At 35.8% G+C, this 20,421-nt stretch overlaps 1 protein-coding gene across 2 annotated transcripts in view; it reads left to right on the plus strand.

Annotated features, from left to right (window-relative positions):
- GPC6 (glypican 6) overlaps positions 1-20,421 on the plus strand; it is a 1,055,524-nt gene that overhangs the window by 697,591 nt on the left and 337,512 nt on the right. For both annotated transcript variants that reach the window (XM_036250295.1, XM_036250296.1), the window contains exon 4: positions 18,231-18,396. In XM_036250295.1, the coding sequence (XP_036106188.1) occupies positions 18,231-18,396 (166 nt within the window). The remainder of the gene's footprint in view (positions 1-18,230; positions 18,397-20,421) is intronic.

The raw sequence follows: 20,421 nt of genomic DNA on the forward strand, positions 1-20,421 counted from the left end.
TTTAAAATATCTTCAAAGCCTGCAAAAAGAAACCAAAATTGAATGTGAAACAGTTTTTGCATATTATAAGAGAAAATGCTTTCTGTTAATCAAACACCTTATGCTACTATGACCATCCTGATGAAATCTGGGAGAAAAAGTTTAAAAATGAATGCCAATGAAGATTTAGAGAGGAAACCCCGAAATTTCCTTCAAGAAGCACATGAAAAGATTAATTTTTCTCTCTAAGTGTATTAAGTACATTTAATATTCCACTACTTTATATAGACATTAATATCAGAATGTCAAAGGTAATGAAAATACTGAGCAAAAGATATGATATAATCAAGTTTTTACCTGTATTTTAGCTTTTCTCCATTAACACAGTAAGGTCCCTCTAGAAGCTGAATTAATTCTTTCAAATTACAGAAGATTAAGACACTGTCCTAAAAGGCATAATTTAGAATATGCAACAAGTTTAATTACCATTGGACTCTATATGTGTGGTTAGGGGTATACTTTCTTATGTTAAATTTTTTAATTATAAAAATAAAAATTATAACAATTTTAGTAAGAATTCCTAAGATAATTACCTACACAGATCGCAATTTGTAATAGATAGTGTATGTTTATATTCTGTATCCAGTAATTTTAATTCCAGGAATCTATCCTAGAGAATAATCTGAAGTACAAGTATTTACAAACTAAGATATTCTCCAAAGTATTATTCATTATAACAAAACAAAGGGAAGAGATGTTCTGAGTTGGCAAAACAAGGAGAGAGAGCTCTGTGAGAAAATACCACTAAAAACATTCATGAGAAAAATATGATGTGACAAATTGCTCTTGACACACTGAGTGGAGAGAAGAGAGTAGAATGTGGAAAGATGCTCTAAACTGTAACACACACACAGACACACACACACACACACACACGAATAAATGATTGGAAGGAACTGTGCTAACACATGAACTGTGACATGACTTTCTTTAGATTTGGTATTGTGACTCCTTCTCACCCGTGTCTCTCACAGCAATATCACCCAAGAAAAGCTGTACCTTACCACTATAACAGAAGCTTCGTGCAGTACCTTTATTTTATTCTTTACAACTCTGCTCTTTTCATTTGTAAAAAGAAAAAGAGAGTACCTATTTATTTGCTTATACAATATGTCTTAATTTTAAGAACTTGTATGCTCCTTGGGGTGACGGGCACTTCTGTCTACCCAGAACCATGTACCTTGTAGCTGTCCAGGCTGGTCCCAGAGCAGTAGATAGGCCATAAATTAATATGTTTTAAATCTTATTAATTGATGGCCTCTGCCCTCTATCTCCCCCCTCTCTCTTTCCTTCTCTCTCTAGGAGGGAATTTTTCTTTAGGTGTTAGCACTGCCATGGTTATAAGCAACAAACTAATCAATTTTGTTGTTAGATTTGTATTTGTTTACAATAACATGTTAACAATGTAATATTGGTATTTAAGCACAAAAAAACTCCTCAGGAAGAGTCATAAATTATCTGCAAGACCTAGGACAGTGTGGGAAGTATCCTTGGAGCTCAGTAAAATTGTACTTAATATTTTTGTGTCAGCTTTGACTAAAAAGTTAATCAGTGGTTTTATAAAATTATTTTCAAATATAGGAAATAATGGCGGGATGACATTTCTGGAATTTGCACCATGAATTAAAATAACATGAGTCTAATAGAACTTTTCATTAGAAAATGGTATTATGGAGCCAAGTACTCAGTGGCTACAGAAGAAATTAATAAAAGCATCCTTTTATCTTAAACACCCACAAATGGCCCTAAAGTTTTCAAAATGTGTATAAAATCACCGATATAGTAATCAACCACATTAAGTTATATTTACTGCTAAACTATCATGATGAGCAATGAAATATTATTTAACATTTTCAGAATACCTTCCTTTTTACTAAAACCTGTCAGGAAGGACAGCTGCATCAGGGCCATGGGCTTGGGAGGGCTTCTTCTGGGCGGGGGAGGGAGCACGTAGCGATGTTGGATGAGACGACTGGAAAACTTAGTTATTCTCCTTACACGTCATCATTCTTCTTGGTTTTACTGTAAAGTTCTCTTGCTTACTTCTATATCAGATATGCCATAATTTACACCTTAGTGGCATCCTTCAAAGTAAGCCCGTTTTGAGGCTGAAGAATTATTCAAGTGTCCCCGCATCATTTGGGGAACAATCTTTTAAACTGCCTGACACAGAAAATCAGAAACACTATTTTTGTATCACTCTTACACGGATACTCCCACGATTCACTTCGTGGAATTTTGCCTTTGTTGACATTTTCTCCTCTCCCTTGCCCATTCTCAGAACTCTTGGAATAAAAAAGAAGTCATCACATGCCCAGGACTCGTATCAAGTTTTCCTTAGGAGATGTATATTTAAGATAAAAGTACCAGACATATTAAATGTGTGGGTAGTCCAAAGTTTCTGAACTTTCCATGTTGCTAATATTTCATTTTGTGCGTTTCCAGTTCCACTGAGTTTCTTATGTTAGCTTCCCGCTGCTCTGTTTTAGGTGAAACCAGGGTCTCCACTAGCTCTCTGTTTTTTGGACATTATCCTTTCTCAGCTGTGGGTCTTGCTCCCTGGTCACCTTGAAATCCGCTGTCATTTTCATCACTGCACCTCGAGCAGGGTGATGTTCCTTAGATATTTGTTGAAGGGTCTTAGGAATGACTCCCTTCCTGGCCTTCCATTCCATTACTACTGAAAGAAGAGGGGAAAATAAACTTTGTTTCTTGGTGCAGTACTGTCTTTTTTCCCTCCCACAGATCCCCATCTTAGCTTTTTTTGTCCCTTGTTATGTTGTTTTTGTTTATTTTTGTTGACCTATAGAGTCACCACTTGTCTGTGCTGGGCATCTCTTCCCCATCACATGTCTCCATGCCAGTAGAAATTTCCAAGTAATGTTTCCTTCTTTGCTGATGACAGTCCTGGGCTCACTTGTCAGCCAAACTGTGCAGTATAATCAATCTCCCTTAAACTGACATTGCCATTGTTCTTTCTTCTAACTTAGGGCTTTTTCAGAAGAGATTCATGCTGGTACTTGGCAGGATGAAGTGAAGAATGGGAATTTTCATGGAAACACATTGATGCTTTGAGCCAGGGGATGCTCATGCTGGGCTCATTGGGAATTGGAATGACTAATTCTAATTAGAATAATGGGAAGGCATAATATTGGTATTCATAGAGAACTGTTGATAGATATCAATTGATTGATAGACGGTAGATAGAATTAATTCAAATTTCATACCCATGTGTTCTGCATCTAAAATTACAAAACACTACAATATGATGTTGGTCTATTTTCCTGTGAGTATCAGATCTATTTTAATACTATCCATCTCCCACCATATGCTAGCTCTCCTCATACTAAGCTTTTAAAGTTATACATGTTCTGAGAGAAAGATTGATGGGATTTTACATTCTTGATAATGTCATATTCCCTTACTTTAAAAGCAGATCGTGTATATGCCAAAGCAGATACATTATAAATATGTTAGTACCAGTGTACAGAGGCTTGAAATTCATGGCTTTTACCAAAGTGGATTATGACATCAATGACTCATATTTAAAGTCATCGTTAAAAGGTTCCTTCTAAATGAAGTAATATGTAAGCCATAATTTCTAACTGAAGAAGACAACTATTCCCTGATGAGACACTTAGGAATCTTATTTTACATCCTGTGTTCACATTTTGAAAATTTACATTTGGGTGAAGTTCAGAATGTCAGGCAGACGGCCCAAATAAACGTCATTATCAACAAGACCTCACTATAGAACAAGGTAAAATTAAAATGGTGTTGTGCTCTGTCGGGTAAACACATTAGAATGCCCTGTGAAATATGTGTTTAGGTAGCAGAAAGAGATGTTTCATTCTAATGGATGAAAAATATCCATTGTGTGTGTGTGTGTGGGGGGTGTAATTTATTAAAGTGCTCTTTGGAACTATTCCAGTCTATCAAGTGAGTAATAATACACAGTCACTAATTTCTATGGCATTTTTGGTCATGTTTTAAGGAATGAAATTAAATAGAGAAACCAGCTCTAGGTAGCATTGCATTTGTGACACATCTGACAAGCACTAACAGAACTGGCAAGAACTGACATAGATCTAACTTGCTTCACTTTCCATGTCCTGGCTTTGTTTTCCAGTGTTTCACAGCACTGATGTCACTTAAACTTGACTTTGGGAATTCTGCAGTTGTGGTTTTTAGGCATGCGAATTATGTCTGTTCCTTTTCTTCCAGACCCAGCAAGTTCAGTCATCATTCCACAGCTTTGAAATGCTTCGTAAGCCTCATGCTTTCTGGGGAGGTTTCTAATTAAGGATATACATTTTTTTCAATAGGCTGAATTTTTGTCACAGTGGTGCTATAAACATTTGTCATTCATATAGAGAACATTTTTTCCTTCAGGTTCTGATTTGTAATTCCTAATTGTTTCCTGTCTTGTTCATGTTCTCGCTCAATGGTACAAGATGGAGAGAAGATCGTTTTAGAGCATACACATGTTGATTGACATGTATGTGTATTCAAATATTTAATCGCCTGGCCCATGTGGCTCAGTGCTTGAGTGTCCACCCATGCACCAAGAGGTCGCCAGTCGCCGGTTCAATTCCCTGTCAAGGCACATGCCCAGGTTGTGAGCCAAATCCCCAGTGGGGGGCATGTAGGAGGCGGCAAATCAATGTTCTCTCTCATCAATGTTTCTATGTCTCTCTCCCTCTCTCTTCCTCTCTCTCTAAAATCAATAAAAGAAAAACAACAGCAACAAATATTTAACCAACATCCAAAGGCCCAAAGGTTTTCTGTTCGTATGCATGGAAAGTCCACCTCTCCAAGCCGCTGTTAAGCCACAGTTGAAATAATAATAGGTGACTTCTCAAGAAAAAAAATGTTATAATATCACTCAGGTCATGCACATCAAACTAATGTTGGCATCATGTACTTCCAGGTTAATATTATGTAACTATATTTGTATGTAACCACATGGCTAAATATAGCCTCTTGTTAGGAATTAAGAATTGTGTCTTTAGCTCTGAAATTTCTTTTAAACTTACAAATATGGTATCAGAAATGTATTTGTCAAAGGTATTTCTATCACTCTCCTCTTTTAAAAAATATGTTTTTATCTATTTGTAGAGAGAGAGGAAGGGAGTGGTAGAGAGAGAGAGAGAGAGAGAGAGAGAGAGAGAGAGAGAGAGACAAACATTCATGGGCTGCCTCCTGCCCTCCCCCTACTGGGGATCCAGCCCACAACCCAGGCATGTGCCCTGATGAGGAATCGAATTGGGGACCTTTCGGTGCATGGGAGGATGCTCACCGAACTGAGCCACACAGGCCAGGGCTCTATCACTCTTTTTAAACAAATATTTTAGAAATAATTAACCTATCATAAAGTTCACTCATTTAAAATGTAGATGTTAGTGGTATTTAGCATATTTAAATGCAGTGTTGGACAACCATTACTGTTTTCATAATCTAATTTTAGAATTACACAAAAATAAAACTTGTACCTATTAGTAGTCAGTTTCCATCCTCCACCCTTGTTTCTACACTTCCTTACCCAGCTCCTGACAACCACGAATGTACTTTCTGTCTCTATGGATCTGTCTGTTCTGGACACATTGCATAAATAGATTCATACAGTGTGTGGTTTCCTATGACTGGCTTATGTCATGTAGCATAATGTTTTCAAAGTCCATCTATGATACGTGTATCAACTTTTCATTACTATCATTGCTGAATAATATTTTCTTGTATGGATATACCACATTTAGTAAATCATTCATCCTTTGATGCACATTTTGTTTTTGTTTTTCTTTATTTTTTTATTTATTAATTTGTTTTTGTTACAGATGTTTCTCATTTTTCCCGCATTGACACCCTCCTCCCCTTCCTCTCTGCCCCATCCCCAGCTTTGTTGTCTATGTCCATTGGTCATGCATACATGCATGTAAGTTCTGTGGTTTATCTCCCCCCCCCCAAACCCATTGATGCACATTTTGAATTGTTTCTGCTTGTTGCCTATTATGAATGATGCTTCTATAAATATTTATGTATATATATTTTGTGTGGTGTATATTTTTGGTTTTCTTGAGTATACTAGGAGTAGAATTCTTGGATCATACAGTAGTTCTATGTTTCCAAAGTGACTGCCTTTATACAGCCCCATCAGCAATAAATAAAGCTTTCAATTTCTTCAAATCCACATCAACACCTGTTACTGTCTTTCTTATTATAGCCATATTAAGAGTGTGAGTCATTTTGATTTGCATTCTCTAGTGACTTATGATGTTGAGCATCTTTTCATTTGCATATCTTCTTTGGAGAGATGTTTATTCAAATCCTTTGCCAATTTTTTTTAATTGGGTTGTTTGTGTTTTTGTTTTTGAGTTGTAGGAGTTGTGTATATGTTCCCTTATCAGATATATGATTTGCAAATATTTTCTTCCATTTGTAGGTTGTTTTTTCACTTTCTTAATCATGTTTTTTGATAAACAAAAGGTTTTAATTTTAATGAAGTCCAGTGTATCTCCTTTTCTTTTGGTGTCATATTTAAGAATCCATTGCTCAATCCAACGTCATAAAAATTTACCCATGTTTTCTTCCAAGAGTTTTATAAATTTTGCTCTTATATTTAGGTCACTGATACATTTTGAGTAATTTTTATGCATTGTATTAAGTAAGGTCCAACTTCATTGTTTTATATGAGGATATCTAATTGTCTCAGTACCATTTTTGAAGAGAATATTTATTTCTTCCCTGATGATACTTATACTCGAGAAAATCAATTGGCCAGAAATGTGTTTATTTCTGATCTTTCAATTCTATTTCAGTAATCTATATGTCTATCATTATGCTAGTGTAACACTATTTATTATTATTAATTATGATTGCTGTCTTTGTAAAAAAAAAAACAACATAATATCTACCCTCTTAAATTTTAAACTGTTTAATATAGTATTGTAGTTATCAGTATTAAATTTCTATCACCTCCTTGGTTAAATTTATTCCTGGGTATTCTATTGTTTTGGATGTTATTGGAAATGGTATTGTTTCCTTAATTGCCTTTTCAGATCATTCATTGCTAGTGTATAGAAACTTAGTGGATTTTTGTGTGTTGATTTTGTACCCTGCAACTTTGCTGAATTCATTTATTAGCTCTAGTCGTTTGTCCTTTTTTGTGAGTGCTTTGAGATTTCCTATATATGGGAGCTATAGCAGCAGTTCTCAACCTGTGGGTCACAACCCTTTTAGGGGTCAAACGACCCTTTCACAGGGGTTGCCTAACACCATCAGAAAACACATATTTCTGATGGTCTTAGAAACCGAGACACCACTCCTCTATCTCCAGGCGAGTCTGCCCACATGCAGATACACCCACATATGAGTACCCAACGTGATGACATCATCACACCAACCCCATCACATACACACCATACAAATATAGGTGAATGTGACAGGGTTGGCGCCATAATATACTTATGCATATTAGTCACACATGTGTAGAAAGCAGCTACTCTGTTAAAAGCAGCTACTGTGTTGAAAGCAGCAGTATTGGAGGTAAAATGACACTTCATGAAATATAATTACTGAGTAAATATAAAATCATGTACTGTAAAATCATCAACTACTGCACAAAAATAAAATCTGTACCATGAGAACTTAATCTGGATGCTGATTGGTCTTTTTATATTCAGCTGTGGTTGATGTGAATACTGTCCCCTTGTGATAGTAAGAGGTATTTTTAAAAAATGACAGAGAATGGTAAATCATAGGAAACTTTAATGAACTCTGTTGACTAAACTATGCCATGTATCATTTTTTTGCATTATTAAAACTGTTGTTATATATTATTTTCATTAGCAAACCATCCCATGATAATGGATCATGTAGGGAAGACTGTTAAGAAAAGAAAATATAGTGAGGATTTTTTACAGTATGGTTTTACCTCAATAATTACAGCAGGAATTAAGAAACCACAATGTGTTATTTGTTGTGAAGTTCTGTCATCCAAATCTATGAAGCTGAACAAACTAAGCTGATAGCAAACATCTGAGCTTTGCCAGCAAGGATATCAACTATTTTAGAAGCAAAGCTTATAGACTCAAGAAAGCCAGACTTGACACTGGTAGCAAGTACCACAAACAAAACATAGCAGCCGTTGAAGCTTCATATTTGGTGGCACTCAGAATTGCCAGAACTATGAAACCTCACACCACTGCTGAGGATTTACTGTTGCCAGTGGCCAAAGACATTGTTTGAGTTATGATTGGAGATGAATTTGTTACAAAATTAAGTGCAATTTCCTTATCTAACAACACTGTCTGCAGAAGAATAGATGACATGTCTGCTGATATTCTTGATCAGATAATCCAGGAAATTAAATATGCTCCACTTCCAATATTTAGCATCCAGCTTGATGAATCTACAGACTTTGCAAACTGTTCACAGTTACTGGTTTATGTGAGGTATATTAATGATGGCAACTTTAAAGATGAGCTTCTTTTTTGCAAACCTCTTGAAACGACAACTACTGTGTGTGATGTATTTGACACAGTTGGTTCATTTCTGAAAGAGCTTAAGATCTCTTGGGAAAAGGTTTGTGGTGTTTCTACAGATGGTGCTCTAGCTATGCTAGGATGTTGATCTGGATTTCAACGTTTGGTACTGAATGAGTCACCGAAAGTCGTCGGAACTCACTGTAAGATTCATTGGCAAATATTAGCAATGAAGATGCTGCCACAAGAGTTACAAGAAGTAATGAAAAGTGTCATAAGTTCTGTCAATTTTGTAAAGGCGAGCATTTTAAGTAGTCAACTGTTTTCGCAACTGTGCAACGAGTTGGATGCGCCGAACAATGCTCTGCTACTTCACACTGAAGTGAGATGGTTGTCGACAGGAAAAGTTTTAAAATGTGTTTTTGAGCTTTGTGATGAACTCAACACATTTTTAAATCAGAAAGCAAGACTGCAGTTCGAAGCACTTTTCAGTGACAAAAGTGAACTGCAGAAGATAGCTTACTTGATTGACATCTTTGCCATCTTCAATGAGTTAAATTTATCACTGCAAGGACCAAAAGCAACACACTTCGATTTCTCTGAAAAGATCTGATCATTCCAAATGAAACTTCAGCTTTGGCAAAAAAAAAAAAAAAATGGATGAAAATAAAATTTACATGTTGCCTACCTTATCTGCTTTCTTTGAGGAACATGGCATTGAACCAGACAAAAGAATTACAATGATAATTTCTGTGAAAAAAACACTTGCACGTGCTTGCAGACGAAATTTCATTGTACTTTCCAAATCTACCTGACACCCCATTTGCACTTGCCAGAAGCCCATTCACAAAGTTCAAGATGTTCCTGAGATAGCACAAGAGGAGTTCATTGAGCTTATTAACAGTGATGCAGTGAGAACTGATTTCTCTACAATGCCAGTTACAAAATTCTGGATCAAATGTTTGCAGTCATATGCTGTTCTGTCTGAGACTGTGTTGCACCTTCTTCTTCCATTTCCAACAACATATCTTTGTGAAACAGGGTTGGTTATCAAGTCTAAATACAGAAGTAGACTTGTTGTGGAAGATAATCTTTGTTGTGCTCTTGCAAAAACTGTCCCGAAAATTTCTGATCTGGTGAGAAAGAAGCAATCTCAACTTTCACAATGACGTTGGCTTTTTGCGCATACTGTCGCAAAATGTAACAGTGTAGTTTACTGTTGTTATATTAAAACTGTTATCCATGCTACACCATGCTTCACGACAAAATTTATTTATAATTAGAAATAAATATTTCACAATATATAATTACATATTTTTGTGATTAATCACTATACTTGAATTCTGTTCAATTTGTAACAATGAAAATATATCCTGCATATCAGATATTTACATTACGATTCGTAACAGTAGCAAAATTACAGTTATGAAATAGCAATGAAAATAATTTCATGGTTGGGGGTCACCACAACATGAGGAACTGTGTTAAAGGATTGCGGCATTAGGAAGGTTGAGAACCACTGATCTATAGGATCATGCTATCTGTGAATAAAGATAGTTTTAATACTTATTTTTCCAAGTTTGTATACCCCCCTTTTTTTTTTTGCCTAATGACTCTAGCTAAAATTTTTAGTACAATTTTGAATAACACTGGTTAAAGACAGCTTTCTTGTCTTGTTCCTGATCTTAGGGGACATTTTTTAATCTTTCACCACTGAGTATCGTGTCAGGTGTATATTTTTCACAAATGTTCTTTATCGTTTTTATGAAGTTCTCTTCTATTTCTAGTTTTCTGTGTGTATTCATTATGAAAATATTGGGTTTTTTTTTTTTTTTTTTTTAAAAAACTCTGTCTATATCAATTGAAATGATCATGTTGTTTTTGTTTCTTTGTTAAATGAATGTGGTGTGTTACATTGATTGATTTTCTTATTTTGAGCCACCCCTGCATTCTTGGGATAAATCCCATTTGGTCATGGTGTATAATGTTTTAATAAACTGTTGGATCCCATTTGCTAGTTTGTTGTTAAAGATTTTTCTCCCTCTATATTTATAAAAGGTATTGGTCTTAGTTTTCTTCCCTTGTTATATCTTTATCTGGCTTTCGTATCAGGTAATTCTGATTTCTTAAAATAAGTTCGGAGATATTTTCTCATCTTCTATTTATTTCCTTTTTATTTTTTGGAAAATTTTAAAAAAACCTTTTGTTAATTCTTTAAATGTACAGTACAATTTACCAGTGAAGTCATCTGATCTGGCTTTTTCTTTATTGGGAAGCATTTGATTACCAATTCAGTCTCTTTACTTGTTATAAGTATAATCATATTTCTATTTTGTTATGATTCAGTCTTGGGAGATTTTTTTGTTTCTGGGAATGTGTCAATTTTATCAAAATTATTTAATTTGGCCCTACTGGTGTGGCTCAGTGGTTGAGTGTCGACCCATGCACCAAGAGGTCACCAGTTTGATTCCAGGTCAGGGCACATGCCCAGGTTGTGGGCCAAATCCCCAGTGAGGGACATGCAGGAGGCAGCCGATCCATGTTCTCTCTCATCGATGTTTCTATCTCTCTCTCCCTTTCCCTTCTTCTCTCTCTAAAAATCAATAGAGAAAAAAGTTTTTTTTTAAAGATTATCTAACTTGTTGATGTATATATTAGTTTCCTAAAACTACAATAATGTATCACCACAAACTGAGTGATTAAAAAAAAACAGAAATGTATTCTCTAACAGTTCAGGAGGCTAGAAGTCTGAGATCAAGGTGTCAACGGAATTGATTCCTTCTGAAATCTTGGAGGGAGAGACTATCCCCTCCTCCCTCCCTGCTTCTGGGAGAAAAAAGATCTCAAATCGATAACCTAACCTTATACCTTAAGAAACTAGAAAAAGAAGAACAAATAAAGCCAAAGTTTTGTTCATCTCCACTTGATCTTTATTATTTCCTTCCTTTTGCTAACTCTGGTTTTATTTTACTCTAGTTGTTTAAGGTATAACATTAGGGAATTGATTTACTATAGTCTCTTTTAATATAAGCAACAATGGGTATCAATATTTTCATGTTGTTTTCCTTTTCCATCATCGATGTATTTCTTAATTTCCCTAGTGATTACTTCTTTTACCTATTGGTTGTATACAGTATGTGGTTTAATTCCTGGGTATTTGTAAATTTTCTAGTTTTTCTTCTGATATTAATTTCTAATGTCATTTAATTGTGGTTCAGAGAAAATACTTGGTAGGATGGCAATCTTTTAAGCTTTCTTTAGACTTGAGATTTAGCCTTTCTTACTGAAATTTAGGATTTTCTTTCTTTATTAAGCACTCTCCTGGTTGATGTGTTTTTTGTTTCTTCTTTTGTTTTTTTAATTAGATTCCAGAGTTCTATGAAAGTAGATTCTTTTATTTAAAAACAAAAACAAAAACTCATTTAATAGTTACTTTAGTGGAAGGACCGATTCCTGGAACTTCTACTCCACCATTTCCGAGATGTCACTCACTTGCCATCCCTGTCTCCCAACCATCTGTCACATGACTTCCTTCAGAAGCCATTTCTATCAACACCTACTTTTCAATTCACAGCTAAATGCTCCTTTTTGGGCTTTTCTGCACTGCACTTACCCAAAACAAATAATTGCTTCCCTGAAATGATCTGGAGATAATGTATTCCAAGAATCCCAATGCTGGTCCAAGGTCTGTATATTCTTCCCCATAAATGTTGGACAAATGAAAGGTGCATGAGTGTACAAGGGAGAAGCAAATTTAAGCTCGCATGAACTTACTACAAGTGTACATACAGGTTACTGATTGTTAAATAATTATAATTATAATTACTGAATAAGAAAACTACTTTGAATATATATTAATCATTCTTGGGATTTAAGAGACACTTCAGCCCTGGCCTGGTAGCTCAGTGGGCTACAGTGTCTTCTTGATACACCCAGGATGCAGGTTCAATCCCTGGTCAGGGCACATACAAGCATCAACCAGTGTATGCATACATAAGTGAAACAATGAGTGTCTCTCTCTCTCTCTCCTCTCTCTCTCTCTCTCTCTCTCTCTCTTCCTCCTTCTATCCCTCTCTCTCTCTCGCTCCCTTTCTTTCTTTTTCTAAAATAAATTTTAAAAATAGAAAATAAAAGGCACTTCAGAATCTGGTAATACATTGAGATGCTGAGTAGAAACATTTGATCATGTAATATGACTATAGATTAGAAACCGTGGAGAACGCATTGACTCTTGCTCAAAAGAACACATTTTGAATTTATATTAATTAAAGAATTCACTTACATTTAACTTGTTTTTCTTTTGGGAGCAGAAAACAGATATTTTTACTTTATTAACTTGGCTATATTGTCTGTATTCTTTCCATAGCTATAAGCACTTGCTAAGTATATTTTCATTGTGTATAAATATAATCTTATAACTTTCACATGTTTTCTTGCTTTTAAAAATATTTTAAGAAACAGTTTTATATTATATTGGCTACTATCTGGAATTGCTAATGTGAGCACCAATGCATGAACGTTGGTTCAGATACAGAAAGCTTAAGTATATTAAAAACCTGTAATACATCGTTATTATATGGTTAAGGGTACACTATGCCTCAAATCACATTTAGAAAACATAAGAATTATTTGCTATAACATCCTGACACACTTGACTAGCCAGGTAGATAATTCTTGGTGCTATCTCCCAAGACAGCTTTATTACGGGCTCTTTCTGTATTCCTTGCCATGTTTCAACGCATCTTGCTTTAGCTTTAAAAAATAATAATAATACAAATAATGACAATAAAACTCACAAGGTTACAAACTATGAGCTCAATTATTTTTCTGTCATTTTATTTATTTTTCAGTTATTTTACAGGGAAACTTCATTATAAATTATATTATTATTTCTCAAATCTTATTAGTATTTCTCAAAACTAGTCAGTGATAATAGTAACTATAAAAATGATAATTTATAAGTATTCATTGTGTACAAACAGTATCAAAAGAAGTTAACCGGAAGACTAAATCTAAGATGCAAGCATTTCATATTGAAATCTTACTTTATCAGTTCAAACTGTGTCTCTTTTTCCAGAGTAGGATATTGGACTAGGAACTGTTGACTGTTTTTCCCCTGTAATATTGTGAATTCTTGACAAGGATTGACAATACATAAAAGTTATGTGAGAGCACAAACAAGTACAGAAAACAATGTCAATGTCAACTTAATATTTTTTTGCTTTAAAACACTGTTTTCTTCATACCGTGTGGGTACCGCTTTTATAAACATCTCAACTTACCCTTTCACTTAAGTTTACTTCCCAGTATACTTTGCATATCTAGGAAACTACAGCTGCATTTTCAAAAATTTGTCAAAAATTCCTATCACCAACTTAAAAAAAAGTCAACATTTTGTTTCTCAAGGTGATTGTATTCTTTATTGTTATTAAATGAACACAATATTCTTTAGTAGAAATTTTTTTCTAAAAGTCCACCAAATATACAAATAGTGGTAATATATATTTGAGAGGTAATATATTCTAAATTTTAAATGTGAGTTTTTGGAACTCCTTTATTTTGGTTTTGCCAAATATACAGATTTATCTAAAATTTCAGAAATATATATATATATATATATATATAAATGCTGTGCATTTTCCAGAGATAAACTGGTTAATGCTTAAGGATCTGATGTTTATTAGAACCCACTAAGGCTAGAATATAGGTATGGATACCATTCAGAGGAAACTCACTATAAATTTTAAAGTAGATAATACACCTATTAAAATAATTAAAATTTTAAAAAGTTATAAGACCAAATACTGGGAATGATGTGAGGAAAACTGGATCTCTCATACATTGCTGGTGGAAATGTAAAATGCTACTACCAATCTGAAAAAGAGATTGGCAATTTCTTACAAAACTATACATGCACTAACCATTTGAATCATCAAATGCACTTCCTGACCATTTTTCCCAAGGAAATGAATACTAGTATAAGAACCTGTGCATGAATGCTAATAGAAGCTTTATTCCTAATAGCAAAACACTATTCCTAATAGCAAAGAGTGAATAGTTAAACAAATTCTAGTACATCCAAACCATGGAACACTACTCAGCAATAAAAAGGAATGAACTATTAATACATGCACAGACTTGGATGAACATCAAGGATATTATGCTCAGTTAAGAAGAAAAAATGAAGCTAAAAAGGTTATGTACTGCGTGATTCCATTTAAATAACATTCTTGAAAAGGACAAATTATAGAGATGCGAAAGCGATTAGTGGCAATAGATTACCAGATGACAGGACGGGGTGCGGTGGAGTCCTTTTCTGATGATGGAAAAGTTCAGTATGTTGATGGTGGTAGCATTATAAACATATATCTATATGATAAAATTTCATAGAAGTGTACACATATAGACACACACATACTCATAAAGAAATGCAAGATGAAAAAAAGAAATCATGAGAACAGAGTAAGGTCAATAATGTAATTAGCAGCAATTTGCCAACGTCAGTTTCCTCATTGTGATATTGTACTACAGCTATATGAGATGGTGCCATTGAGGGAAGGTGAGGGAAGGGTACCCAGTACTCTACTATTTTTTCAACTTCTTGTGAGTCTATATTGATTTTGAAATAAAAAAGTCTTTTAAAAGGAAGTATAGCACAATTTTAAAACACTATTATACATTTAAAGAGAAAAATATCCCCTCACACAATTGGCATTTAAAACAACCTTCTTTGCAGAGACTTCTAGAAGTCTTGAGTTTGAAGTGATTTTTTTTTATTTTATTTTTTTAAATTTAAGCATGCAGTGTGTCAATTCAAAAATTGTGGTCTGCGGACATGAAAGCTTCAACTTTGATCCTGCACTCTCCATTTTTCTTCTTCAAATGCCCTTTATTTGACCAGGAAGGATGTCATTTCCAAAAGCATGGGCAGAGCCACATTTAACTTGAACAACATTGTTCTTCTAGGTTATTAAGGCTGTTTTATTTTCTCTGTCGGTTGCTACCCTGATTGGAGACTCTTCTTAAATGTCAGACTGAGAAAACTGTACTGGTTCAAACATAAAAAAATAAATAAGTAAAAAAAAAAAAAGCAAAGCTTTGGAATTAATGGAATCAATAACCTTTGAAAACAAAGTTAAAAAGCAACACTTGAATGTTAGATGTATAAAACTATCTTGTTCTTTTTTCCCTTTCATATCAATCTGGCCAAGAAATTGGGAAATACAATAGAGAGTTCCATCCAAACAGCACCTATTGAGCATCTAAGTTATATTGTAGTACCTGATAATGACGTGCATGTTTTAGACCGGTGTAGGTTATAATGATGAAAAAGAGTCCACACTGTCCAGGGATCTCAAAACTGCATCCCCAGTATTGACAAATGCCCCAGGTTTTATACTGACACATTGAGTGAGAAGAAGCAAAGCACTGTATAATACCAGTGGCAAGAAAGTGAAGAATTCAACAGTCAAATGAAGAAATTACTCAGCCAGCTCATGAACATTGGTAGGTCTATGGAGAAAGACATCAGGGTCAAGAGAGAATTTGGAAGGCTATGGAAAGCAAAATCCTGTGGACAAAGGTTTGTAGGACTGAAACCATGCCAAATAAGTAAAAGGTATAAGACTTTGGAATTCCACACTGATTCTATATGGAGAATACAGAATATTTTCTCTATTTACTGTGAATGGCTTGGAATACGTGTAGATAAAAGAACATTTTAAAATAATACTACTAAATTGTGGATAAAATTTGTCATTGTAACAGAATAACCCATCTGGAGAAGATGACATGGCGGCACGAATGTGTGTTCAGAAGAAAGATCACTAGACTCCTTACTTTTGTTCTCCTCTTTTGTTTTTGTTTTATTGTTGGAAAATAAATTTTGGATTTAATGGAATTGAACCAGTCTCTAAATATTTTTGTAAGAAAGGTCAATTATATTTTACTTACTTGATTTGAAGTACATAATGCACTAACTTTCTGTTGTTAATGTTACTTCTACTTTATTAAAGCCAACATTAATTTACCAGGAACAGAAAAATCAAAAAGAAGGTACAATGGAGGAGTAAGAACTAAGGTAGATTAATGGTTGGATGGAAGGGATAGATGTTCAAAAAGGAACTGTAGGAAAATATTAAATGTAGAATCTAGGAGTAGGAGCATAGGTGTTCACTGTGAAAACCTTAGAACTTTCTGTAACTTAGAGAATTGTCATATAGTTTTGTGAAAAAGTACAAAACAAGCACGATCATTAGAACTTTCAGTGCCTAAATAAATAAACTCTACATTTCTTGAAATAATACATTAAGGACTTTGTCATTATACAACATAAAGTTAAGAGAATGTTGCAAAAACCAAAGCCTTGCATTAAGAACTTCAAATGTTCCCAACCAGTGTGGCTCAGTGGATTTAGCATTGCCCCATGCACGGAGAGGTCACTGGTTCAATTCCCGGCCAGGGCACCTGCCTGGGTTTTGGGTTTGATCCCCAGTAGGGGGTGGGCAGGAGGCAGCTGATGGATGTTTCTATCTCTCTCCCCCCTCCTTCCTCTCTCTCTAAAAAAAAAAAGAATTTCAAATGTGGTTTCTAGGAAAAAGATAAAATGACAGAGATCAGTTATAGTTGTTGAAAGTTTCCATTTATGTGGAAATACTTTTTATTGCCGTACCTTTGTAGAGGTGGCATACTTTGTCAGTATCTGGACATGGAAATGTCACCTGCAGATGCAGGTCTGTTTGATAAGACTGAAACTTTCCAAGAGGTCCAAATGATACAAGCTAGGTTGTTCTCAGACCTAGAACACAGGGATGGCAACACATAGTTACTTCACTTAATAAATATGACAATGTTGTGTCTAATCATAAAAAGAATTTTCGGTATTTGGGGGGCGGGGTGGGGGTTGGTGGTCCATACTGTTTTAAGTATTTTTTCCACTTGAAATTAAATCAGAATTTTCAATGAGGCTAAAGAAGGCTGGTTCAGAATTTAGTAACCCCGGAAGGAGAGGGCTACTTTCCTCATTCAAGGCAACAGCACCTCATCGTCAGCTGATCAGTAGCTCCTCTGAATGACCGCAAGGTTTTCTCCCTCATTCAACACTGGATTCATTTTCCACAGAGTTCCAGAGGCCAGAAGCCGGGGCTTTGACAGTTCCTTGCTCCTGAGCAGACCTGGATCTCAGAAATCCCAGACAAGTGGATATCGATCCTTTTTAAAAAGTTATGTACAAAGGAAGTATATCTGGCAACCTCCTTTAGAAACAGGGTCAAATAACCAGTTGGAAAATTTTCTAGAGGTGTCACATTAAACTTTAATAATACCAACATTTTTATGGGGCTTTTAACTTTGCAAATTGCTTTCATGTGCATTATCTCATTTCATGTTCTAGTGCAATGCAACGGTGTCTAGGTTTTATTTTAGGGCTGAATTACAAAGACATAGATATCAAAATGTGGACGGGGACGTTAAAAGAAAATTGATTATTGCTATGCTGAACAGAAGTATTGAACAGGAATTACTGGCTACAAGATCAAGTATTACGAAGGGTTAAGATTCCGATGGTTCCTTTAACCATTTATTCTACCGTTGAAGGATTACCAGAACCATTTCATCTAGTTTTGTTTTTTAAAAGGAGAAAATGAGTACATCGTTTTTCTCCCTTCCATCCTTCTTATTTCTGATTGCCTTTACTTTTGGACACATTTGCAGGTCAGCCCCACCCCAGGGTGCATCCGGGCTCTCATGAAGATGCTGTATTGCCCGTACTGCCGAGGACTTCCCGCCGTGAGACCTTGCAACAACTACTGCCTCAACGTCATGAAGGGCTGCCTGGCAAATCAGGCCGACCTGGACACAGAGTGGAACCTGTTTATAGGTAAGGAGCATGTAAATGGATCCAGAAAAGAAATGTGGGGACCTGTCTGTGAGGGCAGGTTCACAGCTGTGATGACTTGCAGAGACTACGAGGATGTTGAAAAGACACAAAACAAAAGAGCATTTGGCTAAGTATAAACACCATTCTTCCTTTTTCTTCTTGTGTTGTTCTGAAAAGTAAGACTCCCTTGCATATTGTGAAGGACGAGCCTGTTGAAGATGGTACAAGCCAGCTGTACTGAGTTAGCTGATGTCTCTGACAAAGATAAAAGTAGTCTTTGTTGAATTTTTGTGAGCGCTACAAAAGATTCTCCTAAAGGAAATCCACAGTACTCTTGTCTTTTTTTTATTATTACTGCAACATAATCATGGATACACAGATATTGTAACCAAACCGGAGGAGACTTTGTCCTCTTCCCCCACCCCCAAAAGCACACGCACAAGCACAGCGGAGGCGAACACTGAGCCCTGAGTTTTGCAGTTCCTTTATTTACAGAGCACTAAGCAAGTAGAACAGGAAGCCGTTTTGCTTAAAACCCAACCTCCCCAACTGTGTACAGTCGGGTTTTAAGGAGCGAGGGGGACCATGTATGCGAAGCCCTGGTGGGACAATTTTATTTGGAGGACCTTGGAATTCAGTCTTTCATGGTCAGGGGCTTCTGCAAGGGATCTTCCTGGACAAAGGACCCTTTGCTTCTGAGAGGGTTCCGGTGTCCAGGTTCCAGCGTCCAAGTTCTGGTCATATCCCCACCCCTTGGTTCCGTGGGGAGGGGCGATCCTTGGGTTCGGGGCGCAGCTAGAGGACAGGGTGGCACAGGTGCAGAGCTGTGCCTGGAAATACTTCAAGGATTGCATTAATCTCCCATCTGCTGCAGGGGAGCGGAACCCGTTTTAAGTTGTTCAGTGTGATTTGTGTGCTGTTTCGATATTAGTAAACAGCTCCTTCCTTAAACATCTATGATGAAAATAGCTCAATATTTTTGGTAAACTATGCAAATTCTCATCCTTGTTCTGTGGGAAAGAATGCTTCAGCACACACGCATGAATCAGCCTTGCAGTCTTTAGAAGGTGGGAGGAGAGGAGGTGGGGAGATCCAGGGAAGGTCTGTGAATCATGGCTCACATCCTGAGTTGCAGAAATCACTCAGGGCTTGCACTGCCAAAAGATATTTCCCAAATAGCTGTCCAAGGATAAAAGGACAGATTTTATAGGCAGGCTTCTCCCAGGAAAATACATAGGCCTTGAAAGAGTAAATGTATTTTCTCTCTCCTCTGTCAAATGGCCTTCAAAGAAAAGTACTTCCAATTGCATTTACTGCAGTTGCATAGTGACAAGCAGAGTGTGCAAATAACAGTGGCATTCGTCAGCCTCAGAGGGCCTTCATCACTTATGCAAGCCTCTAAACCAGAATGCAAGAGGAGAGTCTTCTGACATCTTAGATTGGAGCGGGACAAAGGACTCAGATGTGTTGGGATACAGAGGAACCTAAGCCCACTGTGCAAAGAAAGATGTGCTGAGGTTACAGGCATTCAGCTTTGGCATTGAAACCCACTGGCCAGCACACTATTATGCTTAGAAAGGCCAGAGAAAATGCTATTGAGGTTTTATAAAGAGATTTGAGAGGGGTAGGTTCAAATGGAAGTGATCTAACAAAAATCTCAGAAGTCATTTTGGAGAGAACACATTGAAATGCTGTCCCCTCTCCTTTCAGTAGGAGGGCAAAATCTGTTCATGTGATCTTGGGTTAATTTATATGAATAATGAGGGAGGTTTTAAAAAGTTAATCATTCAGGTACCCTTCTAACTCAGAAACGACAGTTTTGGCTAAGATTTTGGAGGCGGTATGAATAAAGAAAAGTAATCAGAATAAACTCATTCTTCTAAAATATACATTTAGATTAATCTTGGAAGATAGTCTCCCTAAATAATGCTAATAAAAATATGCTCTCATCAAGAAATCTAAAAAAGATTTGCATATTTTAAAAACCAGGCTAAACTGTATAGCATCATTTTTGAGTCATAAAGA

Source organism: Molossus molossus, unplaced genomic scaffold (assembly GCF_014108415.1).
Source record: "Molossus molossus isolate mMolMol1 unplaced genomic scaffold, mMolMol1.p scaffold_m16_p_9, whole genome shotgun sequence".
NCBI lineage: Eukaryota > Metazoa > Chordata > Mammalia > Chiroptera > Molossidae > Molossus > Molossus molossus.